We start from the raw sequence: 18,910 nt of genomic DNA on the forward strand, positions 1-18,910 counted from the left end.
CATTTGGTAGTCCCGGGGGATGTGATCACATCAGACACCGGGTTTATGAGGTAAATATAAACGAGTGTAGTGTAGTGTAGTGGATTAAGTGCAGCACCATCACTCAGTTGAATGAGGCTTAGCCGGATGCTAGTCTAATGTTTGTTCTTAATAACTTTGTTTGCTAAATTATCTATATGTGCATTCTTCCTATTGGTGGCAAAGAACTTTTTAAGAAACATAAATCCAGTACATAAGTAAGCTAAACATAAGGGTGTGCAAACTGGTATGTTTTTTGTCAAGTTGTTCAATTCAAATTAATTCAGTTCAATTCAATTCTATTTGTATAGCGCTTTTGTCTCAAAGCAGCTTTACAGAATATAAGAAATATAGGAAAAAGTAGGGAAAAGATCAAGATTAATATTAGACAAAAAGTCCATGGTTAATATTGGACTTGTATTTAAATGTCTTTGTATTAGTCCCTGTTGTAAATGTAAACTGGTCCAAGAGTGGGAAAAAAATCAGATCAGTGGTTCACACTTAATCAGATCAGGCATAACATTATAACCAGCGACAGGTGGTGATCATCTCATCATGGCACCTGTTAGTGGGTGGGATATATTAGGCAGCAAGTGAACATTTTGTCCTCAAGGTTGATGTGTTAGAAGCAGGAAAAATGGACAAGGATTTTAGTTTGAGTTTGACGAAGGGCCGAATTGTGATGGCTAGACGACCGGATCAGAGCATCTCCAAATCTGCAGCTCTTGTGGGGTGTTCCCGGTCTGCATTGGTCAGTATCTATCAAAAGAGTTCCAAGAAAGGAACAGTGGGTCATGGGCGCTCAAGGCTCATTGATGCACGTGGGGAGCGAAGGCTGACCCGTGTGGTAAGATCCAAAGGACGAGCTACTTTTGGTCAAATTGCTGCAGATGTTAATGCTGGTTCTGATAGAAAGGTGTCAGAATACACAGCGCTTGCTGTTTTGGCAGCAAAAGGGGCACCAACACAATATTAGCCAGGTGGTCATAATGTTATGCCTGGTCGGTGTATATTTAATCTGTGCCAGAAATCTGCAAAACGTTTTAAAAACAAAGGCTGGAAAATATCTCCTTGATTCTGATCCTTTTCTTAAAAAGCCGCTCATAACTACCAGTGTGTTTGTATATATGGGCAAATGGTTTGTTAGAGATTCTGTGGGTTTGTGTTTCAGTAGAGGGCTGAATGTTCCCGTTTCCTCTGTTCTAGTTTTCAATACTTCACTTCAGGATTTCTCTTGCTGTCTGTCTGTCCATGTTTCTCTCTCATCTAAACTCCCCCAAATAGCTTTTTGTTCGGAAGGTCATTTAGATCATTAGTTTTATCCCTCTTTATTTTTATTTAGAGGCCATGGAACGTACATGGACGATGAAAACCTCACCGCTTCCGTGGCCGGTGAGGTGGAACGAGTCAACAAACTCATCTGCGTGAGGCCGCTGAAGACGAGGTGAGAACTTTACATCACCGAGTCTCTGAGATCAACCCCATGAGATGACGCCACACTGTTTAAAATCACACAAATATTGAATTTAATGTACTCTTTTTCAGATTCAACGGTGAAGTCGGCGATGTGATCGTTGGTCGGATCACTGAGGTTTGCGGATGTTTAAGATATAGAAGCGTGATTTGTGTTGCCAGTGCTGGACCATATAAGAAGGAAAAATAAGGATGTTTAATGTGACCGTAGGTTCAGCAGAAACGCTGGAAAGTGGAGACGAACTCTCGGCTGGACTCAGTATTGCTTCTGTCTTCCGTCAACCTTCCTGGAGGAGAGCTGGTGAGTAAAAAGTAACCTCAGGATGTGCTTTTATAGGAAAATAATCAATGCCTGGTTCATTCCATTAACACAGTGTTCAATCTTAATGTTAGAGAAGCACAAAAAAGCAGTTTTTCATGTTAGAAAAAGTGCAAACACCTGTTTGACTCCTTTAATAAATACTAAACACACGTGTTGTTTTGGAAAACTTCATAACATCATAACCTACCTTTACACTTGTTTATACAGAGCAAGTTGTTACTATAGAAACGTTAACGTATTAAAGTGGGCACATTTATTATAAATCAGTATCTCCTGACCAATCAGATTTGAGGATTCAGCAGCAGTGGTATACATGAATGAACATTGCTATATATTTGCAGACACTGCTGAGTATTTTTGCGTCAGTGCCTGAGATTGAGATCCAGGATTCATCTAAGCAGTGTGTGATTTCCGACTAACCTTGGACGTTAATATTTCAGAGGAGGCGATCGGCAGAAGACGAACTTACCATGAGAGACTACCTTCAAGAAGGGGACCTCATTAGTGTATCCTCATTAGCACTGTATATATATGTGGGAATGCATTTGAGTAAACTCCTTTCATGTTGCTCGTCATTGTATTGACTTCCTTGACTTGTTTTAAGGCAGAGGTACAGTCGGTGTTTTCAGATGGAGCCCTGTCTCTTCACACACGCAGCTTAAAATATGGCAAGGTAGGTTGGGGAAAAATATTACGTAATGCATTAATACAGTAATCCATGTTCTTTCGGCTGCTCCCTGTTCATTTGGTCCGCATGTTTTGATTTGGCACAGGTTTTACATCGGATGCCCTTCCTGATGACCCTCTCATTTAATCCGGATTTGGGACAGACACTGAGAGTTAACACTTCAGTGGCTGGGTTAGTGCCCTGCCCGGGAATCGAACCCGGATAGCGTGGATGCTCACTCTATGCACTACATACTGTGTAAATACTATATTATAAATACTATACTATAAATTTTAGAAGGGTAGTAACCTCTCAAATGGACGCCTCCTGGTGGTCCAGCGGCAGGATCCCTGGATTTCCTGGGGATCCCCCAGGATGTCCGTAGCTCGGGTTCGATTCCTGGACAGGGAGCCAACCCAGCCACTGAAAAATTAACTCTCAGTGCCGGTCCCAAGCCTGGATAAAATGCGAGGGTTGCGTCAGGAAGTGGCGTAAAACCTGTGCCAAATTAAACGTGCGGAGCAAATGATCCGCTGTGGCGACCCTGAACAGGGAGCAGCCGAAAGAACAACAACAACAACAAAAAGAAATCTCAAATGGACCACTTATTTTTATTTTTATTTTTTTTACTAACTGAAAGTACGGGCTATTTCTCTGATGGCAGATGACCTTAAACTCATAATGTGACATCACAAGCTTTAGCAGAATGCTGAATTTTTAAAATGTTAATAAATTGTACAGTGTAGGCTAAATTAAGACATTTGTAGGATGTCTTGTCATCCAGAGATGATGGCAACCATCTTGAATTTTTTGCAGCAACTCGTAGCCCCGCCCCATTTCACTTTGTAAGCAAAGCTACGAGCGTTGAGTGCATGAAGTGTCTGACATTCCACACTTTCTTTTTCCGGTTCAATAAGTGCATCATCTTGTGCTTGAAGAGCACCTGTTCTCGTTGGAATTTTCAGTGTGAACACACAAGTCACAAAAAAATGGAGTAGAATAGTGCACAAGTGTGTGATTTGGGATGCACCTAAACATGTTTTTATGTCTTTTTTTTTTTAGCTTGGTCAGGGTGTGTTTGTGCAAGTCTCACCCTCACTCATCAAGAGACAGAAAACCCATTTCCACAATCTGACATGTGGAGCATCCATAATACTAGGGAACAACGGCTATATTTGGATTTACCCCACACCGGGGCATCAGGATGAAGATGCAGGAGGGTATTACACAAGCTTGGAGGTGAGGTTGTAATTGTGACACGGTTTAACCATTGCTTTGTGAAATTTGATCAGTTACTGATTTTATGTCTTCCTTTTTCGATCCGGTTTCCAGCCCGTTCCTCTCCCAGACCGGGAAGTCATTTCTAGGCTGAGGAACTGCGTACTGGCCCTGGCAGCTCACAAAGTCATGCTTTATGACACCAGCATTCTCTACTGCTATGAGTCCTCTCTGACACACCAGGTACTGGGAGATTATACAGCTGAGCAATATGACTATAATATCCATGTCATGATGATAAACAGTGTGATGAGATTTTATAAATTTATATATATATATATATATACATATATATACATATATATATACATACATATATATATATATATATATATATATATATATATATATATATATATATATATATATATATATATATTTTTTTTTTTTTTTTTTTTTTTTTTTTTTTTACAGATAAAAGACATATTGAAACCAGAGATCACAGACGATATCGTGATGGAGACACGGCAACGACTTCTAGACCAAGAGGGTTAGAAAGCTCGCGGTCAAAGACGTGAATATGAGAAATACGAGCTCTCACAGAAGGGGTTCACAACAGTGTTAAATACAAGACTTGGCATTCATCTTTCTTATAAAAAAACAAAAAGACTCCGGGACAGCATACAGTCAACAGTAACCCACTGAAGCTCACCTCACAAGCAATATTTTATTATTTTCTTTCTGTTTGATTTTCTTGTCATATAAACAGTCTCGAGGATTCTTCCTGAGATACAGCTTTACAATCTGCGTGGTGTCCCAAATGTCTCCATACAAAGGAGAAAATAAAGAATTTTTTTTTTTCATGCAAAATGACTTTCATAATTTTTCATACTTGAAGTATATTGCTGAAAGTTTTGGGACAACCCTCCAAATCATTGAATTCAGGGGTTGGGCTTGGCCTCTTAGTTCCAGTAAGTCTCCACTCTAATTCATCCCAAAGGTGTTCTATCGGGTTGAGGTCAAGTTCCTCCACACCAGACTCGCTCTTTATGGACCTTGCTTTGTCCACTGGTGTGCAGTCATGTTGGAACAGGACGCGGTCATCCCCAAACTGTTCCCACAAAGGTGGGAGCATGAAATTGTCCAAAATGTCTTGGTATGCTGAAGCATTAAGAGTTCCTTTCACTTGAACTAAGGGGTCACAAGCCCGACACCTGAATTCAACGATTAGGAGGGGTGTCCCAAAACTTTTGGCAATATAGTGTAGTTAATTTTGTTCAGAGTGTAAGAATGCCTTTGACAAACTTAAGCCATTGTGTACCATGAAATATTACAGCAAAAAGATTGTGTAAAGGAACGTATTCAAAATGCCATTACATGCGTAAACAGATGTGTTGGGGGAAAAAACAAGTTCATGCTGAGCAGGAAAGATGACTCGTGTGTGTTGACAAAGAAATTACATTATATAGATATAAATAGAGAGAGAGAGAGAGAGAGAGATGCACACACATCTGGGACACCATGTACAGATGCTGCCAAGAACTGCAGGAAGGAATACTGCAGAATTGTCCAGCTCACTCTCTATCATGTGAATCAGTACCACAATGTTTACCTGTACTAATAACATAACTTGGAAAAACTTTATCATGAGTGTTAAGGGCAAGGTCTGGAATTATCAGTAAACATTTCCTAAATGACATGAAGTTTAATCATTTACCCTTTGACCAAATTTGCATTTGTAGAGTTTTGTTGAACTTTTTCATAGAATGGGAGCAATACAGTGAAGGTGGGTCATGTGACATACATGTGTGTGTGTGTGTGTGTGTATATATATATATAATCATAATACTCATGTTTCTGTGATACATGATCTGTATTATGATACAAATGTCTGCTACGAAAATCCGTCTACAGACATGAACTAAAAATTTTAAAACATTCTCATCCAAGTTCTTAATCATTTTCAAGTAATATTAAAGTGAACAAAAATCTCCCAATTCCTTCCATAAATACATGTTCATAATATCAACATTAGGTTGTTATATTTCTTGGACCTACAGTAATAAAAAAAAAAAGATATTGTGGCACTTTGTAAACATTTTCTTTGCTATGAAAAAGGATTCTCATCTCTGGAAGAAGAGATGAGTACGCATGCGCAATGACAATAAAGCTGATCTGAATCTCAAAAAAAAAAAAAAAATGATGAATTGCCATTTATTAGAAGATGTTTGCTTCTATGAAAAAATGCATTTTTTTTCCGTATAAGTGATTTGTTTAAGTCACTTATGGGTCTGCTACAGGAAAAAAAAAAAACATCCATGACAAAAACTAATCACTGGCTATTTTCTTCACCAGGTATTGAAAATGATCCATCACTTGTGCATCGTCACTCTACATGGGATTTTCCATAGATGTATGCAACAGCTATATGAATAATAATATGATTTATATAGGTATATTTGGTTGTTATGGCTTATTTAGTTTAGTTGAAGTGATGAATATAGATATATTAATTTTTCGCATAGACGTAAGAACAGCAAGCAGCCACAAGGGGGCAGTGATCACTTTCGCTTGCCTGTATGACTGTCCTCTAGTGGTAACAATTCACATTAACAGTTTTTACAAGATTTGCACAAAGTAGCTGTTTCCCTAACAGTTAACTAGCTGACGACAAAATAAGGTATGACATAAAACATTATTAAGAATTAAAATTGTTGTACTTTCTGTGAAAATGATATTGAAACATCTGACTATCTATTTTATGAGTGTATTTTATGTAAAACCTTCGAGCACACCTTATCTGATTAGCGGCATACAAAATTTTGACAAATAACTGAAGAAAGTACAAATTAATGTTATGTGGAAGTATAACGGAAGAAATTAGTTGATTGGGATTTTTGTAAGTGCTAAATGAATTAAATTTTTTTGAATAAACTATATTGCCAAAAGTTTTGGGACACCCCTCCAAATCATTGAATTCAGCTGTTTTTTTTAAAGGGGTTGGGCTTGACCCCATTAGTTCCAGTGAAATGAAACTCTTAATGCTTCAGCTTCATACCAAAACATTTTGGACAATTGCATGCTTCCAACTTTGCGGGAACAGTTTGGGGATGACCCCTTCCTGTTCCAACATGACTACGCACCAGTGCACAAAGCAAGGTCCATAAAGACATGGATGAGGGAGTTTGGTGTGGAGGAACTTCGCAGAGTCCTGACCTCAACCTGATAGAACACCTTTGGGATGAATTTGAACGGGAACTGCGAACCAGTTCAAAACTGGGACGTCTTCCTTTACATGCACATGAATGTAATATGGAGTTGGCCCACCCTTTGCAGCTATAACAGCTTCAACTCTTCTGGGAAGGTTTTATGGGAATTTTTGACCATTCCTCTAGAAGTGCATTCGTGAGGTCAGGCACTGATGTTGGACGAGAAGGTCTGGCTCACAGTCTCCGCTCGTGAAATTTCCTCGCTCCTAAATATTCCACAGACAACTGTCAGCTGTATTATAAGAACGTGGAAGTGTTTGGGAACGACAGCAACTTCGCCACGATGTGGTAGGCCACGTAAACTGACGGAGCGGGGTCAGCGGATGCTGAGGCGCATAGTGCGAAGAGGTCGCCAACTTTCTGCAGAGTCAATCGCTACAGACCTCCAAACTTCATGTGGCCTTCAGATTAGCTCAAGAACAGTGCGCAGAGAGCTTCATGGAATGGGTTTCCATGGCCGAGCAGCTGCATCCAAGCCATACATCACCAAGTGCAATGCAAAGCGTCGGATGCAGTGGTGTAAAGCACGCCGCCACTGGACTCTAGAGCAGTGGAGACGCGTTCTCTGGAGTGACCAATCGCGCTTCTCCATCTGGCAATCTGATGGACGAGTCTGGGTTTGGCGGTTGCCAGGAGAACGGTACTTGTCCGACTACATTGTGCCAAGTGTAAAGTTTGGTGGAGGGGGGATTATGGTGTGGGGTTGTTTTTCAGGAGCTGGGCTTGGCCCCTTAGTTCCAGTGAAAGGAACTCTGAATGCTTCAGCATACCAAGACATTTTGGACAATTCCATGCTCCCAACTTTGTGGGAACAGTTTGGAGCTGGCCCCTTCCTCTTCCAACATGACTGTGCACCAGTGACCAAAGCAAGGTCCATAAAGACATGGATGACAGAGTCTGGTGTGGAGGAACTTGACTGGCCTGCACAGAGTCCTGACCTCAACCCGATAGAACACCTTTGGGATGAATTGGAGCGGAGACTGAGAGCCAGGCCTTCTCGTCCAACATCAGTGTGTGACCTCACAAATGCACTTCTGGAAGAATGGTCAAAAATTCCCATAAACACACTCCTAAACCTTGTGGACAGCCTTCCCAGAAGAGTTGAAGCTGTTATAGCTGCAAAGGGTGGACCGACGTCATATTGAACCCTATGGATTAGGAATGGGATGTCACTTAAGTTCATATGCGAGTCAAGGCAGGTGAGCGAATACTTTTGGCAATATAATGTGTATATATATATATATATATATATATATATATATATATATATATATACATACATATATATATATATATATATATAGGCTTTATTATTATATTTCTTAGGGATTTCTATTTCTCAATTTCTGTGGTAATTTTTCACCAGAGAAATTAGTTTTGTTGTCGGAAGAGAGTGACGTCATGACGTCAGACGCAATCCTCCTTTAGGAAACCAGCCCACCTTGCGTATGGAAATATGGCGGCCCCTGCGTCGACGACTACTCGATAGCTCTTTTAGTCCTTCAAACTTGTTCAACACCAAGAGTTAGTGAATATCATTAGGGGTGTTTATACCAGGGGTGGGCGCCTCACTGCTGCGGGTAGTTTGTTTAGAGAAACAACCTGACAGTGCACGGGCAAACGGGGAGAAAAAGTCAGGTTGAGTGGCACAGCTGAAGTGCCTGCGGTCCGGGTGTAACGTTATCTGGAGCCCGGGAGGGAGAGAGAGAGCGCGACGGAGAGCTTGGACACGGAAGTCGAGAAGAGGAATTTGGCAGCAGATAATAAAGCCGTGCAGTGTCTGAAACCTGCTCGGAGAATGAGTTCGCGATGACTTCAGTCTCGAGTTTATTGTGCTCACGACTGGTTTGGGGGGAAAAAAAAACTTTTGCCTTAACTAGAAGTTAAACCTGTTGTTGACTAGCTAACTAGCGAGTGAAGCTGAGGCGAGCGAGGACCTGTTAGCTAGGCGATGCTAAAACACCTTTAACATTAAACTGTAACCTTGATTTAGGTGAGTACTAATATGTCGAGTTATAAAACATCACGGTTCACCAGGTGTTCAGTCGCAGAGCAGGTAAACGCTTTGAATGATCAATTAATAATTTGCACACACAACTCATTCTAATAACAAACAGCATGACATGCACTAACATTCAGTGTGAACTCATAACATTCCTATCATTTTTTTTTCCTTGTTAGCCTTATGATCCTATTTATATTTAGTTTTTAAAAGCCAATTTAAAGATATCCTAATATTTTCCTCACACTACACTTCTTAAATTTATGCAATTTTCAGTAACCAAAATCATTTCGTTTATTATTAACTGTTAATGTTCTCAGGATGAATCTTTTTTAAGCAAGCTTGACGATAGTAATAATAATAATAATAATAATAATAGTAATAATGCTTCTCCACCAGGTCCTTATACGTGCCTCATGCACCTGGATGCTTCCATCGTGTCATGTTAGTTTTTAGTCTTGATTATTATTGCTTTGAGGAATGCTGTGTATCGAGTTCGTTCCTAAACACAGAATGTAGTTTTACCTCCTCGTTTCTGTAACCGTGTTCCGTAGCGAGATGATTTGACTGTACGATTTACTTCTCGTCCACCTGTGTGTGGTAACGTCTAAAAAATAAAAAAAAACCTCTTGGATACTCGATTCATGACACACACAACTCAACCGGTGACCATCCGTGTCGGCCTTGCCGCTGTGCTGGACAGGGAAAAGAGTCACGTTTTGGGATTTGGGATCTGGAGGTCACACTGACAGAGAGTGTGCTCCTTGGAGTGGCCTTCACGACGGAGGAGCTTCCTTTAAGTCCGGCTCGATACACCGCTCCGAGATCGCGATCGTAATCGGTTGTGATTCCCGGCTCCGAGCCTGGCATCCTGCCCTTATGGGGCAGCAGCCAGGGAAGTTTGTTGGTGACCAACGGAGGCCGAGTCTGCCTGCTCTGAACTTCATCAAGAGCGGAGGGAAGAGGGACTCGTCACGCCATGGACCTCAGCCCTGCAATGTGTTTGCCGTTCACGGTAAGGAAGTTACCAGTTCAGTTCCTAATTTTGGTTCCTTTCGGCTTTGGACATCGTGCAGCTATAGGATAGGAAGTCAGGGCTTATCTGATCGTTTCTCGTTAGTATTATTAGTGTTTTATCAGAGGATGATGTTCTGTTTCATTGAGAAACTGGAGATTTGGGACTAACCTGTAACCTTTTGATAAGGATCCATTTACAGCCAATTTTCGGGCGTACGATTTATACATTTTAAATAAATACTTTTTCTAGACTTCAGTGCTGTAAATCAATGGGAACTAGAGCTGTGTACAGATTAAAAGATGTAAAGAATAAAGGATAACATCCTGAGGTGGTGTTTTCCACTCGGACAATTATTAATTTATTCACGAATGATGCCTCATTAACCTGGTTAGTTCCTTTATTATTATTTTATAACATTATTCCCTTTCAAGCTTCACTTTGGTCCCCTGTCGCAACTAGTCCTGTTTCAAGATATAAAATAAATCATGAAGACCTTCACTTGATGGGAAAAAACTACAGACTGATACAAAGCACTGACTCGGGAGACTTTCTTTCCTTTAACATGTTCATTATAAGCTTCAGACTATGTAGCTTATCCACCATAGAAGTAGGTAAGTGAGTTGTTGCTATGGAAACCGTAGCATAATAACCCGTTAATTGACTTGCAGTGGGAGCTAAAGTCGGAGCCGCTGTTATAGAGATTGATTCGACTCCATGCGACCAATCAGATTCGAGAATTCATTCTATATAGTGTAACTATTAAAGATGCGTAGTGTGGCTTGGCGAAGATGGCCAAAGTGTTGGAAAAATGGCAGCCTACACGATTCACCCAAACGGGCTGTCACTGAGGATAAACCGTGTGACCCGATCATCCAAAAAAAACAAAACCTTGCACTCTTCCCCTGACTGCCTTTACATCCTGCTCTGAGATGTCCATCCACAGTTCGCTATGGCGTGTATCGTTGATAACAGGGTCAGTGCTGACACCTCTGTTTTGTTCAGGACGTCGAGCACGGCTGTCCTCAGCAGTTCCTTCCCATAACATACTCATTGTCAAGGCAGGCAGAAAGATGTCAGATCTGTGGATCCGCTCTTGCGCAACCGCTCTTGCGGGTGGTTTGGCAAACAAAACCTCCTGCCAGCTGCCGGTAAGCTGAGAGTGAGCAGCAGTTCTTGTAAAGTGGTATTAGGGTCAACAGGGTTATTAACTCTGTCTCTCAGCGCCGTTTTCCCATCGGTTCGGATCTTTTGTAAGGAGATCCGAGCTCTTCAGTGAAGGCAGGGTTTGGACCGATGTTCTAGAGACTCCTCCTGGCTGGAGCTGTCTCTCACCGAGCAGGTTCACACTCTACACACTCTCACTCTACACACACACACACACACACACACTGCTCTGAGACAAGCAAAGACCTGTCTAGCTGCACTGCTGCATCCGCCAATACACTCGAGTTTCATTTACAAGTCAAAGGTGTACAGGGAGATTATCTGCATGTGTGTTCACTCTCTGCCCGTCTGAGGCGTAACTGTAAAGGATCTGTTAGTTATGCTTATGAGTATTTTGTAATCTGTGTGTAGGACATTATTCTCATTTTGATTGATACTGTGATGCAGGAAACGGTAAACTTTAACCATAAAATTTTGTTTTTGTTTTCTTTTTAATTGAGAAATATCAGCTACACCATATATTCCACTCTAACACTTCAAAAATATATGTAGAGTTTTGAATCATGTTTTTAACACTTTTATTATCAAATGCATTTATTAACAATTAGTAATCTAAACAATTTAATAACATTTATATGTCATATTCATGTAAGAAAAAATCAGTGAAAAACATACCACTTTCCTCAAGCCATAATTGCCTTTAAAGCATTTTTTAGCAGCTAATGTACACATTATCAGATTTTCAGCAGCATGGTTGGTTACTGGTTAGCACGTTTGCCTCGTACCGCCAGGCTCAGGGCTTTGAGTCACACCTCCTCACCGAGTTTGCATGTTCTCCTCTCAATGCTTCAGTGGGTCCACCGGGTTCCTCCCCAAGTCATGTACTGTAAGCTGAGTGGCATCTCTAAATTGTCCCTATTGTGTAAGGGTTAGTGTGTGAGCGCAGGATCCTGCCGCTGGACTACCAGGAGGCTTCCGTGTTATTTGTACAAGTAAACAAAAAGAAAATGACTATTGCACTAAAGCCAAATGACTGTCTATTCAGTACATATGCTCACTGCATGCCTATGATCAACTGTCAGCAACGTCCAATATGGAATTGATGCCGAGACAAGAAGAGATGTGTTTTTAAAGCAGTTCATTAAAATGTCACCTTGTTGACCATGCGTCTAATCCCGAATGTCCCCTAGCCCTGATTTCCATCACAGATTATTTTAAGTGATCTGCATCAAAGCATTAAAAACAAAAAAATAAAACTAAACTAGAATATCGATAAGGCACAGTATAAAACATGTTCCTATGCACTAGACCTCTAGCTCTTGTTGTTATTGTTTCACTGAATCAACATTTTATGAGAGAGTCTGCTTCATTGGGAATCTCTCCAGGTAAAAGGTGATGTAGTTTGATGTAATTTGTGCCCCATAACATTCACAAAAACAGCTGATCTCAACCCATAAGGTGCAAGCAGGCACTGACGGCTCCCGTGCCACCAGGGGGCCTCATAGGAATACAGGATTTATTCATTCTCATTGTCTTTATTTATTTATATACTATTTTGACAGTGTATCTAGGTGATAAACTGAATCGCTTGGTATTCGTGTCCAAATTGTGGTATCATGAGAACCTGGGATGTTCTGGGCGAATACTTATAGTTGGTTATGGATTGCAGTGTTTAAAGGTTTTAGAATGTTGTGGTTTTTTGCTGTTTTGCTGTAGCGGTGAACTTCACCTCGTGTTAGCTTCATAACCAGATTCCCTTCCAGACCAACAGCTGTTCTGAACATGTATGGATTGCGGCGGAGTGGACCGTGGCGTTTTTCAATCAGCCCCCCCCTTTTTCTTCGTCTTGGCTGGAACTCATGGAATCTGCACAGTCTAGACACCAAAGCTCTCGCCCCATGATTCCTTTGGGTCTCGAAGACATGGGTTTGTTTTCAGCTGGAGGGATTGAGATGCAGGCGCCTCGGCCTGGTAATTGTCGACCAGCTGTTGAGCCACAGAGACTCTTTTCGTTGTCCGGCTTTTGCTGTTTACACTGGATGTGGACCGCACGGAGTCCTTTTGTCTTTTGGAAATGCCATGCAGCCCTGTGTGTACACGTGTTTCTCACAGAAGAGTCGGATGATGAAATGTACCACTATAAGTTCTGATGAGAATACTTTATAAATGTTATTGATCATTATTAACTCACATGAGCTTTAGTGTCTTTGCTATTTTGAGCCTGTAGGTTTTTCTGTGGTTCAGTCTTGGCCGTCTAAAGAAGCCCTCAGTGAGACTCATGAGCCGGATGAAGAATAACATAAATGGATGTCTTGAACTTAGCGTCCTGTGAAAACCCACAGACTTTGTTGAACTGAGAGCATTAGTCTGTCAATGACTGATATTAATCTCTTCCAATTTAAGAATATCTCCTGTGTCTAGATATGTGCAGGAACCACAACAAGAAATTAAATGAATTAAAATTTCGAGTTAGTTACATTTTGTCGTAACCGTGCGGCCTGCACTTGTACCACACCATCATAAATTCTTCCATCCTACATTAATGGTGCAACAGTAAAGAGTTCAGATATGAATCGTAATGATATCACAGCTATAAAGATCTATCGATCTGTCTGTCTGTCTGCTTGTCTGTCTGTCTATCCGTTTGTCTATCTATCTATCTATCTATCTATCTATCTATCTATCTATCTATCTATCTATCTATCTATCTATCTATCATGGCATCAATAATGTGTCTGTCTATCTATCTATCTATCTATCTATCTATCTATCTATCTATCTATCTATCTATCTATCTATCTATCTATCTGTCTGTCTATCATGGCATCAATAATCTCTATCTATCTATCTATCTATCTATCTATCTATCTATCTATCTATCTATCTATCTATCTATCTATCTATCTATCTATCTATCTATCTCTGTCTATCATGGCATCAATAATCTATCTATCTATCTATCTATCTATCTATCTATCTATCTATCTATCTATCTATCTATCTATCTATCTATCTATCTATCTATCTATCTATCTATCTCTGTCTATCATGGCATAAATAATGTCTATCTATCTATCTATCTATCTATCTATCTATCTATCTATCTATCTATCTATCTATCTATCTATCTATCTATCTATCTATCTATCATGGGATCAATAATGTGTCTCTATCTATCTATCTATCTATCTATCTATCTATCTATCTATCTATCTATCTATCTATCTATCTATCTCTCTGTCTATCATGGCATCAATAATGTATCTATCTATCTATCTATCTATCTATCTATCTATCTATCTATCTATCTATCTATCTATCTATCTATCTATCTATCTATCTATCATGGGATCAATAATGTGTCTCTATCTATCTATCTATCTATCTATCTATCTATCTATCTATCTATCTATCTATCTATCTATCTATCTATCTCTCTGTCTATCATGGCATCAATAATGTATCTATCTATCTATCTATCTATCTATCTATCTATCTATCTATCTATCTATCTATCTATCTATCTATCATGGCATCAATAATGTGTCTGTCTATCTATCTATCTATCTATCTATCTATCTATCTATCTATCTATCTATCTATCTATCTATCTATCTATCTATCTATCTATCTATCTATCTATCTATCTATCTGTCTATCATGGCATCAATAATCTCTATCTATCTATCTATCTATCTATCTATCTATCTATCTATCTATCTATCTATCTATCTATCTATCTATCTATCTCTGTCTATCATGGCATCAATAATCTATCTATCTATCTATCTATCTATCTATCTATCTATCTATCTATCTATCTCTGTCTATCATGGCATAAATAATGTCTATCTATCTATCTATCTATCTATCTATCTATCTATCTATCTATCTATCTATCTATCTATCTATCTATCTATCTATCATGGGATCAATAATGTGTCTCTATCTATCTATCTATCTATCTATCTATCTATCTATCTATCTATCTATCTATCTATCTATCTATCTATCTATCTATCTATCTATCTCTCTGTCTATCATGGCATCAATAATGTATCTATCTATCTATCTATCTATCTATCTATCTATCTATCTATCTATCTATCTATCTATCTATCTATCTATCTATCTATCATGGGATCAATAATGTGTCTCTATCTATCTATCTATCTATCTATCTATCTATCTATCTATCTATCTATCTATCTATCTATCTATCTATCTATCTCTCTGTCTATCATGGCATCAATAATGTATCTATCTATCTATCTATCTATCTATCTATCTATCTATCTATCTATCTATCTATCTATCTATCTATCTATCATGGCATCAATAATGTGTCTCTATCTATCTATCTATCTATCTATCTATCTATCTATCTATCTATCTATCTATCTATCTCTCTGTCTATCATGGCATCAATAATGTATCTATCTATCTATCTATCTATCTATCTATCTATCTATCTATCTATCTATCTATCTATCTATCTATCTATCTATCTATCATGGGATCAATAATGTGTCTCTATCTATCTATCTATCTATCTATCTATCTATCTATCTATCTATCTATCTATCTATCTATCTATCTATCTATCATGGGATCAATAATGTGTCTCTATCTATCTATCTATCTATCTATCTATCTCTCTGTCTATCATGGCATCAATAATGTATCTATCTATCTATCTATCTATCTATCTATCTATCTATCTATCTATCTATCTATCTATCTATCTATCTATCATGGGATCAATAATGTGTCTCTATCTATCTATCTATCTATCTATCTATCTATCTATCTATCTATCTATCTATCTATCTATCTATCTATCTATCTATCTATCTATCTATCATGGGATCAATAATGTGTCTCTATCTATCTATCTATCTATCTATCTATCTATCTATCTATCTATCTATCTATCTATCTATCTATCTATCATGGGATCAATAATGTGTCTCTATCTATCTATCTATCTATCTATCTATCTATCTATCTATCTATCTATCATGGGATCAATAATGTGTCTCTATCTATCTATCTATCTATCTATCTATCTATCTATCTATCTATCTATCTATCTATCTATCTATCTATCTATCTATCTATCTATCTCTCTGTCTATCATGGCATCAATAATGTATCTATCTATCTATCTATCTATCTATCTATCTATCTATCTATCTATCTATCTATCTATCTATCTATCTATCTATCTATCATGGGATCAATAATGTGTCTCTATCTATCTATCTATCTATCTATCTATCTATCTATCTATCTATCTATCTATCTATCTATCTCTCTGTCTATCATGGCATCAATAATGTATCTATCTATCTATCTATCTATCTATCTATCTATCTATCTATCTATCTATCTATCTATCTATCTATCATGGGATCAATAATGTGTCTCTATCTATCTATCTATCTATCTATCTATCTATCTATCTATCTATCTATCTCTCTATCTCTCTATCTCTCTGTCTATCATGGCATCAATAATGTATCTATCTATCTATCTATCTATCTATCTATCTATCTATCTATCTATCTATCTATCTATCTATCTATCTATCTATCTATCTATCATGGGATCAATAATGTGTCTCTATCTATCTATCTATCTATCTATCTATCTATCTATCTATCTATCTATCTATCTATCTATCTATCTATCTATCTATCTCTCTGTCTATCATGGCATCAATAATGTCTATCTATCTATCTATCTATCTATCTATCTATCTATCTATCTATCTATCTATCTATCTATCTATCTATCTATCTATCTATCTATCATGGCATCAATAATGTGTCTATCTATCTATCTATCTATCTATCTATCTATCTATCTATCTATCTATCTATCTATCTATCTATCTATCTATCTACCATGGGATCAATAATGTGTCTATCTATCTATCTATCTATCTATCTATCTATCTATCTATCTATCTATCTATCTACCATGGGATCAATAATGTGTCTATCTATCTATCTATCTATCTATCTATCTATCTATCTACCATGGGATCAATAATGTATCTATCTATCTATCTATCTATCTATCTATCTATCTATCTATCTATCTATCTATCTATCTATCTACCATGGGATCAATAATCTATCTATCTATCTATCTATCTATCTATCTATCTATCTATCTATCTATCTATCTATCTCTCTCTCTATCTACCATGGGATCAATAATGTATCTATCTATCTATCTATCTATCTATCTATCTATCTATCTATCTATCTATCTATCTATCTATCTATCTCTCTCTCTGTCTATCATGGCATCAATAATGTCTATCTATCTATCTATCTATCTATCTATCTATCTATCTATCTATCTATCTATCTATCTATCTATCTATCTATCTATCTATCTATCATGGCATCAATAATGTGTCTATCTATCTATCTATCTATCTATCTATCTATCTATCTATCTATCTATCTATCTACCATGGGATCAATAATGTGTCTATCTATCTATCTATCTATCTATCTATCTATCTATCTATCTATCTATCTATCTATCTATCTATCTATCTATCTACCATGGGATCAATAATGTATCTATCTATCTATCTATCTATCTATCTATCTATCTATCTATCTATCTATCTATCTATCTATCTATCTATCTATCTACCATGGGATCAATAATGTATCTATCTATCTATCTATCTATCTATCTATCTATCTATCTATCTATCTATCTATCTATCTATCTCTGTCTATCATGGCATAAATAATGTCTGTCTCTATCTATCTATCTATCTATCTATCTATCTATCTATCTATCTATCTATCTATCTATCTATCTATATCTATCTATCTATCTATCATGGGATCAGTAATGTGTCTGTCTGTCTATCTATCTGTCTGTCATTCTATCAATCTATCTGTCTGTCTATCTAGCTGGGAGCAAAGGAGCAAATTTAGCAGGAGGGATGGAATACTCTCTCTCTCTTCCCTGTCAATCACAGTGACACTAGCCAATCACGCTCATCTGTAAGCTGATGTGTGCGGAAGAGATATCTCCTTTTATCTGAGTGTTACTCTGTATTGTAATGTAGAGCATTGGCAACCAAAATGTAATCTCACACACGCTACAGATGCAGTAGTTAAAGATTAGATTAGCTAAAGCAAAAAAAGCACTCTGGTATTCTTTTAAGATTTTCACCCACACTTTATCTCAAAGCGTTTAATCACAGTCCTTGTATGTCTAAAGAAAAGAAGGCATTGACTTTTTTTTTTTTTTTTTTTTTTAAGTGCTTGAACCTAACAAAGGGTTCACTGGAGTTTTCATTAAAACCTGATATCCGTGGTTTGGGGGAAAATAATACACATTAACCCCGGCGATGACAAACTTCAGAAAACTAATGGATACAGATGTTAATGTCTTACTGACCCTGTCATACACTGAGCTTCTGCTGTTTCTAAACTCAGGGAGAGGAAAAGAGCAGAGCTCAAAGAATACAGCCTGTTTTCAAGGCATAGCTGAGCACAGGGCAAGCCACAGCAGCAGAGTCAGGAATGTGACCTCCTGTGCATTCCTCTCAACTCTCTCCACCCCCCCCCTCTTTCTTTCTGTTTCGCTGGGTTTTTTTCTCCCTCTCCCTTTCTTGTTCTCTCTCTCTCTCTCTCTCTCTCCCGCTCTATCTGTCTCGCTCTTTTTTTATCTCTCCTTTTCTTATTCTCTCTCTCTTTCTCTCTCTTGCTCTTTTTTG

General features: G+C 38.1%; 2 protein-coding genes across 2 annotated transcripts in view; both read left to right on the plus strand.

Annotated features, from left to right (window-relative positions):
* exosc2 (exosome component 2) overlaps nucleotides 1–5,753 on the plus strand; it is a 5,873-nt gene extending 120 nt beyond the window's left edge. The window contains exons 1-9 of the mRNA XM_058383772.1: nucleotides 1–50; nucleotides 1,361–1,462; nucleotides 1,564–1,609; nucleotides 1,703–1,792; nucleotides 2,254–2,319; nucleotides 2,418–2,486; nucleotides 3,543–3,719; nucleotides 3,813–3,941; nucleotides 4,173–5,753. The exon at nucleotides 1–50 is cut by the window's left edge and continues 120 nt beyond it. Of these exons, the coding sequence (XP_058239755.1) occupies nucleotides 1–50; nucleotides 1,361–1,462; nucleotides 1,564–1,609; nucleotides 1,703–1,792; nucleotides 2,254–2,319; nucleotides 2,418–2,486; nucleotides 3,543–3,719; nucleotides 3,813–3,941; nucleotides 4,173–4,253 (810 nt within the window). The 3' untranslated portion in view covers nucleotides 4,254–5,753. The remainder of the gene's footprint in view (nucleotides 51–1,360; nucleotides 1,463–1,563; nucleotides 1,610–1,702; nucleotides 1,793–2,253; nucleotides 2,320–2,417; nucleotides 2,487–3,542; nucleotides 3,720–3,812; nucleotides 3,942–4,172) is intronic.
* A 2,650-nt stretch (nucleotides 5,754–8,403) lies between these two features.
* The window catches only part of abl1 (c-abl oncogene 1, non-receptor tyrosine kinase), a 37,476-nt gene continuing 26,969 nt past the window's right edge, over nucleotides 8,404–18,910 (plus strand). The window contains exon 1 of the mRNA XM_058383835.1: nucleotides 8,404–9,984. Coding sequence (XP_058239818.1) covers nucleotides 9,849–9,984 — 136 coding nt within the window. The 5' untranslated portion in view covers nucleotides 8,404–9,848. The remainder of the gene's footprint in view (nucleotides 9,985–18,910) is intronic.

Source organism: Hemibagrus wyckioides, linkage group LG28 (assembly GCF_019097595.1).
Source record: "Hemibagrus wyckioides isolate EC202008001 linkage group LG28, SWU_Hwy_1.0, whole genome shotgun sequence".
Lineage (NCBI taxonomy): Eukaryota > Metazoa > Chordata > Actinopteri > Siluriformes > Bagridae > Hemibagrus > Hemibagrus wyckioides.